The sequence below is a fragment of the Pleurodeles waltl genome, chromosome 11 (assembly GCF_031143425.1).
Source record: "Pleurodeles waltl isolate 20211129_DDA chromosome 11, aPleWal1.hap1.20221129, whole genome shotgun sequence".
Taxonomy (NCBI): Eukaryota; Metazoa; Chordata; class Amphibia; order Caudata; family Salamandridae; genus Pleurodeles; species Pleurodeles waltl.
The window spans coordinates 80,180,526-80,194,997 of NC_090450.1; the positions used below are offsets into that span (position 1 = coordinate 80,180,526).

A 14,472-nucleotide genomic window follows, 5' to 3' on the forward strand; every position below is an offset into this window, starting at 1 on the left:
TTATGCTCTCTCATTTCTTTCAAATTGTCACTAACAGGCTAGTGACCAATTTTACCAATTTACATTGGCTTACTGGAACACCCTTATAATTCCCTAGTATATGGTACTGAGGTACCCAGGGTATTGGGGTTCCAGGAGATCCCTATGGGCTGCAGCATTTCTTTTGCCACCCATAGGGAGCTCTGACAATTCTTACACAGGCCTGCCACTGCAGCCTGAGTGAAATAACGTCCACGTTATTTTACAGCCATTTTACACTGCACTTAAGTAACTTATAAGTCACCTATATGTCTAACCTTTACCTGGTAAAGGTTAGGTGCAAGGTTACTTAGTGTGAGGGCACCCTGGCACTAGCCAAGGTGCCCCCACATTGTTCAGGGCCAATTCCCCGGACTTTGTGAGTGCGGGGACACCATTACACGCGTGCACTACATATAGGTCACTACCTATATGTAGCTTCACAATGGTAACTCCGAATATGGCCATGTAACATGTCTATGATCATGGAATTGCCCCCTCTATGCCATCCTGGCATAGTTGGCACAATCCCATGATCCCAGTGGTCTGTAGCACAGACACTGGTACTGCCAAACTGCCTTTCCTGGGGTTTCACTGCAGCTGCTGCTGCTGCCAACCCCTCAGACAGGCATCTGCCCTCCTGGGGTCCAGCCAGGCCTGGCCCAGGATGGCAGAACAAAGAACTTCCTCTGAGAGAGGGTGTTACACCCTCTCCCTTTGGAAAATGGTGTGAAGGCAGGGGAGGAGTAGCCTCCCCCAGCCTCTGGAAATGCTTTCTTGGGCACAGATGTGCCCAATTCTGCATAAGCCAGTCTACACTGGTTCAGGGGACCCCTTAGCCCTGCTCTGGCGCGAAACTGGACAAAGGAAAGGGGAGTGACCACTCCCCTGACCTGCACCTCCCCTGGGAGGTGTCCAGAGCTCCTCCAGTGTGCTCCAGACCTCTGCCATCTTGGAAACAGAGGTGCTGCTGGCACACTGGACTGCTCTGAGTGGCCAGTGCCATCAGGTGACGCCAGAGACTCCTTCTGATAGGCTCCTTCAGGTGTTGCTAGCCTATCCTCTCTCCTAGGTAGCCAAACCCTCTTTTCTGGCTATTTAGGGTCTCTGTCTCTGGGGAAACTTTAGATAACGAATGCAAGAGCTCATCCGAGTTCCTCTGCATCTCTCTCTTCACCTTCTGCCAAGGAATCGACTGCTGACCGCGCTGGAAGCCTGCAAAACTGCAACATCGTAGCAAAGACGACTACTGCAACTCTGTAACGCTGATCCTGCCGCCTTCTCGACTGTTTTCCTGGTGGTGCATGCTGTGGGGGGTAGTCTGCCTCCTCTCTGCACTAGAAGCTCCGAAGAAATCTCCTGTGGGTCGACGGAATCTTCCCCCTGCAACCGCAGGCACCAAAAAGCTGCATTACCGGTCCCTTGGGTCTCCTCTCAGCACGACGAGCGAGGTCCCTCGAATCCAGCAACTCTGTCCAAGTGACTCCCACAGTCCAGTGACTCTTCAGTCCAAGTTTGGTGGAGGTAAGTCCTTGCCTCCCCACGCCAGACTGCATTGCTGGGAACCGTGACTTTTGCAGCTACTCCGGCCTCCGTGCACTTCCGGCGGAAATCCTTTGTGCACAGTCCAGCCTGGGTCCACGGCACTCTAACCTGCATTGCACGACCTCCTAAGTTGTTCTCCGGCGACGTGGGACTTCTTTGTGCGACTTCGGGTGAGCACCGTTTCACGCATCCTCGTAGTGCCTGTTTCTGGCACTTCTCCGGGTGCTACCTGCTGCTGAGAGGGCTCCTTGTCTTGCTCGACGTCCCCTCTCTCTCCTGATGCAATTTGCGACATCCTGGTCCTTCCTGGGCTACAGCAGCATCCAAAAACGCTTACCGCACAATTTGCAGCTAGCAAGGCTTGTTGGCGGTCTTTCGGCGGGAAAACACTTCTGCACGACTCTCCACGGCGTGAGGGATCCGTCCTCCAAAGGGGAAGTCTCTAGCCCTTGTCGTTCCTGCAGAAACCTAAGCTTCTTCTGTCCAGTAGAAGCTTCTTTGCACCCACAGCTGGCATTTCCTGGGCATCTGCCCATCTCCGACTTGCTTGTGACTTTTGGACTTGGTCCCCTTGTTCCACAGGTACCCTCGACTGGAAATCCATTGTTGTTGCATTGCTGGTTTGTGTCTTTCCTGCAGTATTCCCCTATCACGACTTCTTTGTCCTTTGGGGAACTTTAGTGCACTTTGCACTCACTTTTCAGGGTCTTGGGATGGGATATTTTTCTAACCCTTACTATTTTCTAATAGTCCCAGCGACCCTCTACAAGGTCACATAGGTTTGGGGTCCATTCGTGGTTCGCATTCCACTTTTGGAGTATATGGTTTGTGTTGCCCCTATCCCTATGTGTTCCCATTGCATCCTATTGTAACTATACATTGTTTGCACTGTTTTCTAAGACTATACTGCATATTTCTGGTATTGTGTATATATATCTTGTGTATATTTCCTATCCTCTCACTGAGGGTACACTCTGAGATACTTTGGCATATTGTCATAAAAATAAAGTACCTTTATTTTTAGTATAACTGTGTATTGTGTTTTCTTATGATATTGTGCATATGACACTAAGTGGTACTGTAGGAGCTTCACTCGTCTCCTAGTTCAGCCTAAGCTGCTCTGCTAAGCTACCATTATCTATCAGCCTATGCTGCTAGACACCCTATACACTAATAAGGGATAACTGGGCCTGGTGCAAGGTGCAAGTACCCCTTGGTACTCACTACAAGCCAGTCCAGCCTCCTACAGCCAGTAATTAGGAAAAAAGCAAAACTTTACAAAACACAATTCTTCAAAAGCTTGTACAAACAGGTTCAAGGCAAAATCACATTTTAATGCATTACAAATCCAAGAGATTTGGCTTTGGCAGACCAGCAGTGGTTTTAAAAATAACATTTATTTTCAAACATATGCAATATGAGAAGTAATTGCCAAAAATATAATTTATATATTAAAGATAAATGAGTGGCCCAGAAGGCCAGGCGTTCCAGTCTTGGCACTAATGTGCAGGGACAACTTTTTAAGCAGCTCTGCATATGCGATCAAGCAAAAGGATGTCACTCACATTGCAAGACAATTGATGAGGTGGGCTGACCCATCAGCCCCTGCTGAATGCTCTGGTGGGTCGAATTAAAAGTGCATGACACTTGACCAGATCAGAGGTTGAAGAGGGATGACAGCCTCTGTTTAAATGTGCATAAGTATGCATTTTTAATATGATTTGTTTTGAAAAACGGGAGACTGGGAGTCTGTACCCAGTGTAGGAAATTGGGTTGATGGTTTAGGGGTGTGAAAACCCTACACGGACAACAACCACGATCCTTGTCAAGACGAACCACAAAATACATTAAATTAACCTGTGTTTAACCGCTGGTAGTGTGATACAAAGCAGTCAGACTTAACTTGAAGGCCAAGTGTAAAATATTTATGCAGGACTCAAACAATAATCAGGTGAAAACATAAGACAGGAAAAATCCAAAACCAATTTAGAAAAGGAGAGCCCATTTTACTAAATGAAATTACATTGAAACTAACAAAATCCAATCAGTAGAACAGAAGATATTCTTATTTAATGTTTTAGGTAAAAATAGCACCTAAAAGCACAAAGTGGCAGTTGTGGTCATCTGGTCACACCAGACCAGTGGAAATTCACAAGTTCAGAGCAGCAGCAATGGAGCATGGGTTGGATACGGATACCAGATCAGTCCAGCTAAAAAGTTACTTTCTGAAATCTAGCACAAAGAGTTCTGTTTGCATAGGAGGGGGCCGCAAGAAACAGGTTTGGCGTCATGGACTGCTGTAGCTGTAGTGAAGAACAGATTGGGCGTTGCAGATGGTCATCACTGCAGCACAAACAGCAGGTAGGGTGGGCGGTCATTGCTGGAGCTTTGCATTGATGGTTGCTGCAGACCAAATATAGATGTATCTTGTATAGTTCAATTAAAGATATCGCTACAGTAACATAACATAAATGCAATTTATACATTAGTATTACATAGACGAGCGAGGCAATGAACGGGGGGATTGGAGAGCACAGAAATTCAGTCTTCCTTTCTGGGTTCCCACATCAGTTACTTCAATTAGCAATCAGTTCTTTATGGATTCTCTGATCACACTGGGGCAACAGTTAGATATAGGTTTCAAAGAGTGTGCATATATTGGGGTTCTTCGACTTCGATGAAACCTGGGTAGTACTATTTAGCAAAATCCAGAAAGAAGGCCCTAAACAGCGTGTAATTTATTTTATTGGTTGAACTTTAAACACATATTTTCCATTAAGCATATGTTTCAGCTCTGATTCCACCAATGGTTAGTGGAGGTGGTATCTGGGTTTTCCATAAGTGGGCAATATCCTATTTCGTGGCAACCAGCAATTGGGTTTTGTTCACTGCACTGCCTCATTGAAGATAATCTATATTGACATGATAATCGTTTCCTAAAAAAAGAGGTCTGCTTGCCTTACTGGACTGAAAATTCCAGTGATTACTCTTATTACACGAGAGCACGTATTTCCAATACATTTGAATTATTTGTAGGGCCCATCACTTGTCACATTGTCCCTAACTTGCCACATTTTGTCCAGGATAAAGCGAACGTCTTTAGGAACACTTGATAATCTATTTTGCATGAGGGAGCCTTCATAATAGTTTTTACACCTTCCTCTTAGCTGTATACTACGTGAGGCTATAGCTGCCATGGACCATATAGTTTTGTATAATGATTTCAGTTACCCCTCCTCAGGTCAGTGTTTTTTTTTTTATGTGTCTTAAATCGAGAGTGCCCTTTTTAAAGGCACAAGATATCCTTCACTTTTTAATAATAAGGGTAGAACTTGTCATGTTCCCATTTTATAAGCCACAAGGCACTGTTGCCTGTTCTGCATATTATAACCGATCTGTTTTTCCTAACTCTAAGTCCCTCTTGCATGTCCAGTGACTTTGGTTACTTGTATTTATTGTATCAGCTGTTACGTGTTTTTTATGAGGGAACTTCTGCCCACCTTCCATCTCTTGCAGAGCCCTGGTTAGGACATTTTTTTTCCATTTAAGTAAAAAAAAAAAAAAAAAGTTCGTCAAAAAGCTTAACATTTCGAAGTTTTCAGCTATCTTGGCAGTAGGAAGCCCTAGTGCAAGAGGATGGCAACTCGTTGCTTAACTTGGGTGTGTGAAGTGCTTCAACGTGAGCGCTGTCGTTGTGCCATATATTCATCTTTTGATATTTTGAACTACCACTCCCCCACCAGTGAGTCAGGCTTTGAAACTCTTGATTTATAAAATAAAGAGTTTGTTTTAATGAATCCTATATGATGCTACTTGGAAAATAAAGCTTTGCAGCCATCTAGAAGAGCAGCCTTGGATGTAATTAAGCTTTATAAGGTTTATCCTAACAGGCAAAGAGATTTCCGATTCATTCATTCTCCTCATATAATACTGTTTAAAACAACATTGGGTGTTTGTGAAATGTGTAATGTACTCCAACAGGTGTTTTACTTTACGTTGTGCCCTTGGATCGCTCCCTGATCGTTTGCAGTATACAAATAATAGTGAGTAAGGGATAGTAGCATCCATACCATCTGCCAGATGTCTGATAACTATAATGTATCTCAGTTTTGTTCCATACAATAGGCTTTTTGTTCATTTGTATTCAACTTTGATCAAATGCTTGTGCCTCTGTACCTGAAATATTAGCACCCTACTAATTGAGCAAAATGCCTTTTAAGAGTCCACTGGTGCTGCTGTGTGACGGTGTTTTTTTTTTATTTTATTTTTTATAATAAGTCTCATATAATCCATGCTGCAGGCTCCCAGTGCTGAATACCTTCCCGACTAGCATGAATGTTGACTGATCTGCATTGTTCTGTCGTGATGTTTTTGCAACCTTGTTTATTGACCCTATTGAAGACTGTATAGTTAATGTTAATAAATGATGGGGTCCTGTTGGCGCTACCTTAATATGAGAGTGGTTTTAAAAGTAGTACTATCATGGCCATTTGTAGGCATTGTTTGGATGTATGTATTGGTATCTATAGAGCCCAAACCTAGCTGGAGAACAACAACAGTGCTGTAAATAATTATATTTTTCAGTCACATTTCACCTTTACATTTCATGTATTTATATCGCTTTTAGGCAGAAAGATTCACAAAAATCACAAGATTTGACCGTCAGGTGCCAAGGCTGGGTTTACATCCTGACCATCAGGTTAAAAATCGACAGCCAAGCCATGAGGTGACCTCTTCTCCCTGCAACAATAACCCTTTAGTATCTGCCTTTTAATCCAGCTTTAACATGTGTTGAACTAAAATGGCAGTATACCTTTGAAAAATCCATGATAGAGCATCTCCCACGAACATTACTTCCATATTCTACTGGAGCAGTCCCAAACATTCTCCCTGAAGTTGTAAGTGAATCCCATATTTAGAAGCCACTCTGCCCTTAACTGGGAGGTTGAAGGCCTGTGTGTCATCGCCAACGGGGTGAGTGGTATGACTATGTTCTCCTTTAATATGTGAGTTTTGCAAGATTGAGCATGTGTTTTGTTGCCTCCAGAAAAAGTGGAGGCTAGGCGGCAGAAGCCATTAATGAACTGCTGCATCAAGAGAGACTATCTGAGCATTCCTGTCCTACATGTATCATGTTTTCCCTGCCTCTAGAAGGGATTGTAGCGTGGCTGTGTTTAGCCATTGGCTTAGATCTTTCGTTTGTACTGTTCCATTAGCAGTTGAGTGCCTTTCCTTGCCAGACTCCCAAAACTGTATCCCTAACCCAATATTTACATATCCATGAATACTGCCCAATCCTGCAGCATTGGTGAAAACATTGCCTCCTCCAGATGGAGTGCATACAAATGGGTGGGGGCGTTTTTCTCCACGCTAGTCAATATGGACTCCGGGTCAGTCCATATTGACTGGTGGTGTCAGATATTTGCTGATCCTCAGTGAGACACGTTTTGCCACTCCAGTATCCTTCCATATAGAATAGGATGGCTAGCACTCTTGCCCATTCTACCTCTTCTGAACTTCTTGATTTATAGGGGTGAAAATATCCTCTGTAAAAGGAAAAAAAAAAGGTTTTCTCCTTGTTTCTTTGAGGTAGGCTGTCCTTTTGTTCCCGTGTGATTTAGACTATTGATGTTTCAGATTACCATTCTCACTTTGTCCCCCACTAATGTGAGAATGACTCCACTCTTTGTTCCTTACTGCATCAATCCTTCTTCTCTGCCTGGAAGCATCACAAGGTGCCCAACCAGGGAAAATTAACTCCTCTATGTTGATTCAAGCCATTGATGATCCCATACATAGCAATACATTTTTGATCCTCCATAACGATTGCATTGCGTTCTATACTGTTTAGTTTTCGTTTGCAACGTTTGTGCCTGATGTGCAAAAAAAACGCCAAATGCTGAACATAATACTAAACAAGCCAACTGTTGTGAGATAAAAGGATTTCCTCTGGTGTAATTTTGTGTATGTATTTAATACCCAGCTTTTTAAAACTGATTGCCAGACAAATGTAAATCATTTGCATAAGTATTTTAGTACAGCAAATTTCAAATTGTTGTAAGTAGTACATTATGTTAATTCATAATATTTTGTACATAGCATGGGTGATGTGCAAGTCAAATGAAGAAATGTACAGATGCGATCTAAATACCATTTTGTGATATGAAGTAGTTATACAGACCATAATACTAAAAACTTGCATTTCACTTACTTTTTTACTAGTCGCCCAAAATGTATTGATGAAGTAGCTTTCCAGGAAGAAGTTGTGGCGGTGCTGAAGAAATCATTGGAGGGTGCTGATGTGAGTATAGCAATCAACGGATCACATTCTGTTTCAGGATTTGATCTCGGGATACACATACTTATGGCTTTCAAACAAAACTGTGGCACATCTTTATGAAAAGCCCTTAAGGTAAATTAACATGCATGCACCTTCATTAACATATGTTTGTTATTAAGCTCAGTGTAGTTTTTAGGTTGTTTTTAGGTTGTTTGTGCACCGTACAGTTTAGATGTTACTTGATCGGTTGCTTCCCAGATATGGTTGCACTATAGAAGTACCCTTATGTGCATACATATTATTTAAAAGTTTGTTGCTTAAATCAGTCTCAAATTACAAAACACTTCATAGGGAAAGTCACTGTGGCTGATTGAGGTCAGCAGTAATTACATGCCCCTCTTACTTATTAATTGCTGATTACCCTTTGTCTCTCACACACCTGCTAATGGATAGGAAAATCAGACCAACATCAATGGGAGGTTAACCATAATACTCTTAAATCTGTGTAGAACAGGAGGGATCGATTGTGAGCCTCACAAATAACTTTGAAAGAAATTAGGTGTTTTGGGGATTGTTATGCTTTAGTACAATAAGTGTGCAAAGATTAGATTTGTTTTCCTCAAGGTGACCTTACCCAATATAGGGTACACAGTACTGTTATAGACTGTGGCTTGGCATGCCCTATAATTCATCTGAAATTTTAAAAGCATGCTTTCTGTTTTTTAGTGTATTAGACCGACTTCTAAGATGGATACTTTGGGTTTTAATGGACACTTGCTACCTAGGTCTAGCAGTACGTGGTCCTTAATATGCCTTTCTTAAATGTTATGTTTGACATACTGTGAAACAGGTTGGTTTAAGTACCCCTTCCCTTGCTTGCAGTTTGCAGGCATCCACATGCAGTGACATAGCGTGACCATTGTCTCTTGCCCCTTAGCTTTTCTGATTAATTATTTCTGAAACCCCACATGCTGAAACTTTACCTTTAGCCACCTGGATGAAAACACTACAGCAAGAACTTGGGGCATTGTATTTGATCTCTATTGAATCTATTAATTTAAACTAAGTTGACTGGAGAGCACCATTGCCAAAGGTCACTTTGAGAAGGATGCTGTTTTGACTATGTTGTTGACAATTTGTACCTTAACAGCCAGTTGCCCAACTTAGAGAGGATTCGCATTGCATGTGAATTGCAGATAATGTTTGACAGTGTGGTTCCAATAAATAATTTTGAAAAAGATACCGGTACGAGCCATATTATAAATGATGTACCTGAGCCAAGTACGACCTGTCTTATAAATGCCTGGAAATTATCTTCCCATGTTTCTTCCCTCCAGCTTATGGTGAATTTTGCCTACGTAGGGACAAAAGAGTTTCCCAATAGCATACTGCTGAGCTGTTGATATGTGCTGTTGTTGAATAAGATGTAATGTTTGAGACTGCATTCGTAGCTGTTTAACATGTTAAAGGACCTAAATTGCAAGGCATATTTTGTGCATCAATTGCCATCTAAGAGTTATACAACGAGAAGCAGCCTAACTGTAAAGAGAGCAAAAACAGAATAAAGCGTTGAGAATAGCAGAGACTCATAAGTCTGTGTAAACAGTTGCTAATAAGGGACAATTTACACTGTCAAAGGTGACATGTTTCGGACACCAGTAACCTGGCATTTCCTTTAAAAACAAGCATTCGCAATGCAATAGATTTTGTATATTTCAAACAAGTTGTCATCTTTTGACAACAGCACCCACCAGAAGAAACAAAAGAAAACCTGAGACCAAAAGGAGAAAAGACAACTTGGCAAAATAAAGTTAGCTCTAAACAATAAAACTTTGCAATTGTGTGTCTGCTGGGCACTTTTTTGCCAGTCACAAGACTTATATTTGCAGGGCACTCGAAGTTAAAAACAACAAATAGTACCTCGATCACATTGGGAGGAGTGGACGGGCACTATTAAGCTCAAATCAATTAGTGCATTGATCGCTGCTCCACACAAAAAAACTGAAGTGATGCCAGGCGTGCCTTGACGAATTACGAGGCTGTTAAGAAGAGTGCCAGGCAAACCAACAAATGGTGAGCAACAGGCCGGCTCCAAGCCCTGTACTGAATACAGCAGAGTCTCACAAGGGAAACACATGCGTTAGCGCATGCACTCGCAGACTCAACCCTAACCAGATGGTTCACCCTGAAACATAGCAATAAAAAAGGGATCCCTATCCGTGATTAACATTCCTTAAATATAATTTCTCACCCCAGAACGTATAAAAAGAAGGCATACGCTGAAATCAAGAGATCGTGGAGATATTTAGCCCTAGCCAAAGGTGTTTCTCTGAAAATTTACGTGGAGAATCCAGGCCATAGGTGTTGTACATCCAGACTCTGAGTAGATGATTTGGCAAGTTCAAGTAACGTAGAGACCAATATTGCCCTACAGCGGTGAATCGTTCGAATACCTTCTTGAGCCACAGTAGCCAGGCTCTTCTGTTTACAAAATCAAGGGTAGCGGCATCTTTGTAGTAAAGAGGAACTGCACTGGCTGCTAATGAATGAAATTATTTGTGACGCCTGTCAATGTGAGGATCTCCGCGCATTCATAGGGTGGCATTGGAATGAAAGAAGGGATTCCTCAATTGTGTCCAAAAAAAAACAGCCCCCTTTCACTTTGCTCACTAATAGAGGACAGTTAGATAAGATGGATTATTCTGGGGGAGAAAAGCAGGGTTGGATGATGACAAGCCTGTCCTGACCTTCTTAGAGTGCTACATAGTCATTCATTTGAAGGCGTCCACAAGAAATTAACCAAACGACACTTTGGTCAAGAGTGTTTGTATAATTGTGTCAAAAAATAAACAAGGCTAATTCAGAACTCAAGAATAGGGGTAATAAAGATCGCAGAATGCATGGCAAACAGTTGCTTGATGGATAATGAGACAAATCTTCACATTTTCCTACAACAGTGCAGGGTAGTTAATAAAGCTGATCCCCAACTTAAGGAGGTCAGTTGGTTCTTTGTGGCAAAGACATCAGTGATTTAAACATTAGGTAGATTTATGACCGTCTAATCTGAATCTGTGGCAACCCAGATATTGGGAAGAAATTTGCTTTTGTGTCCACGTATGGGCGCTCGCCAGAGTTCTCAAAGTGAGATCCGTTTCCATTCTTTTCTCCTTTTCATATTATTCTCAATAGGCCCAGTTTTCTGTTTTGATATATATTTTTTGTTTTATTTTGCTGTGATACAATTTGTGCATTAATGGTCTCTTTAGATCAGAAAATGCTTAATAACTACTGTGTAAAAAATATGAGGGAATCAGGTGGACTTTACAGGAAGGAAATTATCACTGCAAGTTAGTTCCCTTAGTTCCAAGTGTATGACCTATTTGTATTAACATTGTGGGAAAGTTGCAATTGAAAAATGTGTTCTAGGACACTGCTAAACTTATAATGATCTTTTTTCATGTAAGATGTTTGGGCATTAAGTGATAAAATTGCCATGTCTGCATTACAGGATAGCTGTCATTAACTGTGCAAAATCTTGAAATATATATTTGCTGTTTTTGTTACGTGCATGGGGTTAAGTATTCCAAAAGAGCATACATTTAACCTCTTAATTCTGCAAGTTTTGCCTTTGGAGTGGTTGAGTGATGATGCACGCGACTGGTTAGGGCATAATTCCCTATACCTACACATGAGGCACATGGAGCAACCTGTGTTTTGAAACAGCTTACCATCTATTTCCTGAGCATTTATTGAAGTATTTGAATACTGCTGCACATCACCTACTGATCCTTTCTCATATCCCTGAGCTTCATTTCCTTTTATGTGTAAACAGGCGTATGGGGAATGTAGTGGAGTCTTTTGATTGTTAAAAATGTGTTCCTCATGTTCTTTATTAAAAAATTCCAGCATGGAGTTCAATTTAACGGAATTCTGAGTTGGCGTATTCTTAGGTGTACTCCAAAGTGAGTCAGTTTTGCCCTCCAGCCAGGGTTGGAAGGTATGCCACAACCGGGGTCACCTGTATGTCTCAGCCACTTGAAAATGTGTCTTGTGAGTATGCATGTAGTTGCAGTTTCCTGGAATGCTCAGAGAGGAGTGGCCATTTTGGCAGCTCCTATAGATAGTTTCAAGCATATTTTTGGTCCTAATCTCGTAGTATTTGCAAAATATGGATTAGTTGTGCTTTTTTTGTAGGCTGCAGATACCATAGTGTATGCGTTCCATTGTCTGCACCATCCTGTTGTCCGGTCAGAGCTGAAACTGAGTCTCTGAAGCAAGGACAGCAGTAGATTGCTCTTCCTCAACAGATGCATTGACTTGAGGCGCAAATGAGAGATGTCAACGGTCCATAGAGCTGAGATTTCTTACTATTAGGGAGGCAGGTGACCTTAAATTCAAAGACCATTTAAAGATTTGTAAGCCTGGCTATGTTACTTCAGCACTAATACTGTACTGTTGGCCAGTGATTATGTTTTGATAATGGAAGCTGTCCTTCATCATGCAAATACATGTTGCATGGATATGACTATATTTGCTTGCCTCAATTTGCTTAAGGTGATCGATTGGTCTGTCTCATTGTTTTTGGAATGCACAAGAGTAGTTTTATTTATTGTATCCATGTTGTTTATTGCCAGTTATGTTAATGGTAATTGCCCCCTGTTTAGTTGAGGGCCTGACTGCAAGTTACTCATTTTTAGCTCTTTTGACGATAGTGTAGTAGACTCTTGTGTCCTTTAGAGTAGAGCTTGCCCTCTTTAATTATTCAGTTGAGCCATTGGCTTTCCAGGTTACATCTGGCTCTTATAAGCCTGATCAATCCTGTTTATTTAGCACTTGGTGGTAGATTTAATGCTGATTGTGGGTGAAGCCAGCTTGACCAGTGTGGTGCATACATCACAGTGGAGGATTTCAATCCAGGTGTATCATCTTGCGCGGGTTTCCTTGAGTGCTTGATAGACTTCCTCAGACGCTTCAGCGCTAACTGGGATTGGGGTAGTGAGAGAGTTTTGAGGTTGATGAGGATGAGGCCTGATGACCTGTAGTTGCACTGCAACAGTGGCAGCATCTATATTAGTGTGTGAGCGCAAAGTCTAGCAGCTGTCCAAGTGTATGTTAATCCATTTACTACCACTTTGAAGCCTAGATTGAGACTGCATTATTTCTTGAAGGTCAATTTCTGGATTTGCGTTGGTTTTAGCGTCCCATCTGTTGACAGTAGCCATGAATAGGGATTTCCCTAGCCATAGTCTGCAGAGTTAGGGTACAAAAAAGATAATCGTTAAAGAATGTAGAGATTTATCTTGTAAGGTGGTAGATTGCTTCTGAAATAGCTATTTGGATTGAATTGCAAGAGACTGCACACTTGAGTTATTTACTAGTCGTGGTCTGGTTCTTGCCACAGTTCTAAAGGGAGAATATTGTTGAGATTCGGTACTGAACCATGCCCCATTCAGACCAATTATGCGGCACTTGTTTTCAGACAGTGGGACGCAAGAGCCTGCTCCAGGCATAAATCTATGGTGAATAGTCTCAATTTAATTTGAAGATCAATTTGCATACCTGTGGGATTGGCAGGACAGAGGATTTTCAGCTTGGGTAGAGCATTGAGAGTTGACTCCTATTGCTTTCTTGCTGTAATGTTTTCATCCAGGTGGCTAAAGGTAAAGTTTCAGCATGTGGGGTTTCAGGTGTAATAAAGGTCTTTGTTCACATTAGTTCTCGGGAAGGTTTCCAGGGAATAGTGTGATGTTTCCATTCAGCTGGCACTAATTTGGATTGTGTTGTAAATTTGAAACTTGGAACCCACACAGGAAGGGCTGGTACCGCAAATACCCAACAGTGTGGAGAAGTGATTTCCAGTTTCAATTTATCCACTTCTTTAAGGATAAAAACAACCAGTGCCCACACACAATAAAAAAAAAAATTCAACTTACGTCTGTACTATAACTTTTATTACAAGATAAGATAAAAAGTTGAGCGTGCACCATATCCAGTGCCAGCTTGCAGGAGCCATTTAGTGGAATAGGCTCCTGTCGGACTTTCTAGGAGGACTCGAGTTACACCTATATGAACAGGTATACGGGGTGTCAGTCTAGCTAGAAGACCAGGCCCTATAAACCCCGGGCAGACGGTAACAAGTGCTTCAATACCTCTTTAACCAAGTACTGGACATTGCCGTGCTACCCTATTCCATTAATTTAAACTCCATTGGCTTTTTTGTATTGCAATTCTTGTTTGGATTTTCATACAAGTACAACTGAGTAATCTATCCATAGGTTAATACATTTGACATTTCAAACTGTAATCAACTTATACGTTGGCAATAACTTCTCCCTTCTGAGTATATGAAGTCTATCTTTCATGTACCCTCTAGTCATTTCCTTGCGTTAGAAAAGGAAGAGTGGGAGTTGCTGCATGGCATTTGTTACTGCTCCCATGACCTTAAGAATTAACAAAATTGCCACCAAACTGTAACTGCCCAATCTCGCCCCTTGAGTCACCCAACAATAATTCAGTTTTAGATTCTACTGGTATCTTCTCCGTTATACATCTGTGTCGGGGCAATACCTCCATCACATGGCATGGGGGGTATAACAAACATTCTGAATTATATTGTCACCGCTTCTTCT

The 14,472-nt window shown here is 41.8% G+C and overlaps 1 protein-coding gene across 1 annotated transcript in view; it reads left to right on the forward strand.

Moving 5' to 3' along the window:
• The window catches only part of RFC4 (replication factor C subunit 4), an 86,015-nt gene that overhangs the window by 28,175 nt on the left and 43,368 nt on the right, over positions 1–14,472 (forward strand). The window contains exon 3 of the mRNA XM_069213113.1: positions 7,786–7,864. Within this exon, the coding sequence (XP_069069214.1) occupies positions 7,786–7,864 (79 nt within the window). The remainder of the gene's footprint in view (positions 1–7,785; positions 7,865–14,472) is intronic.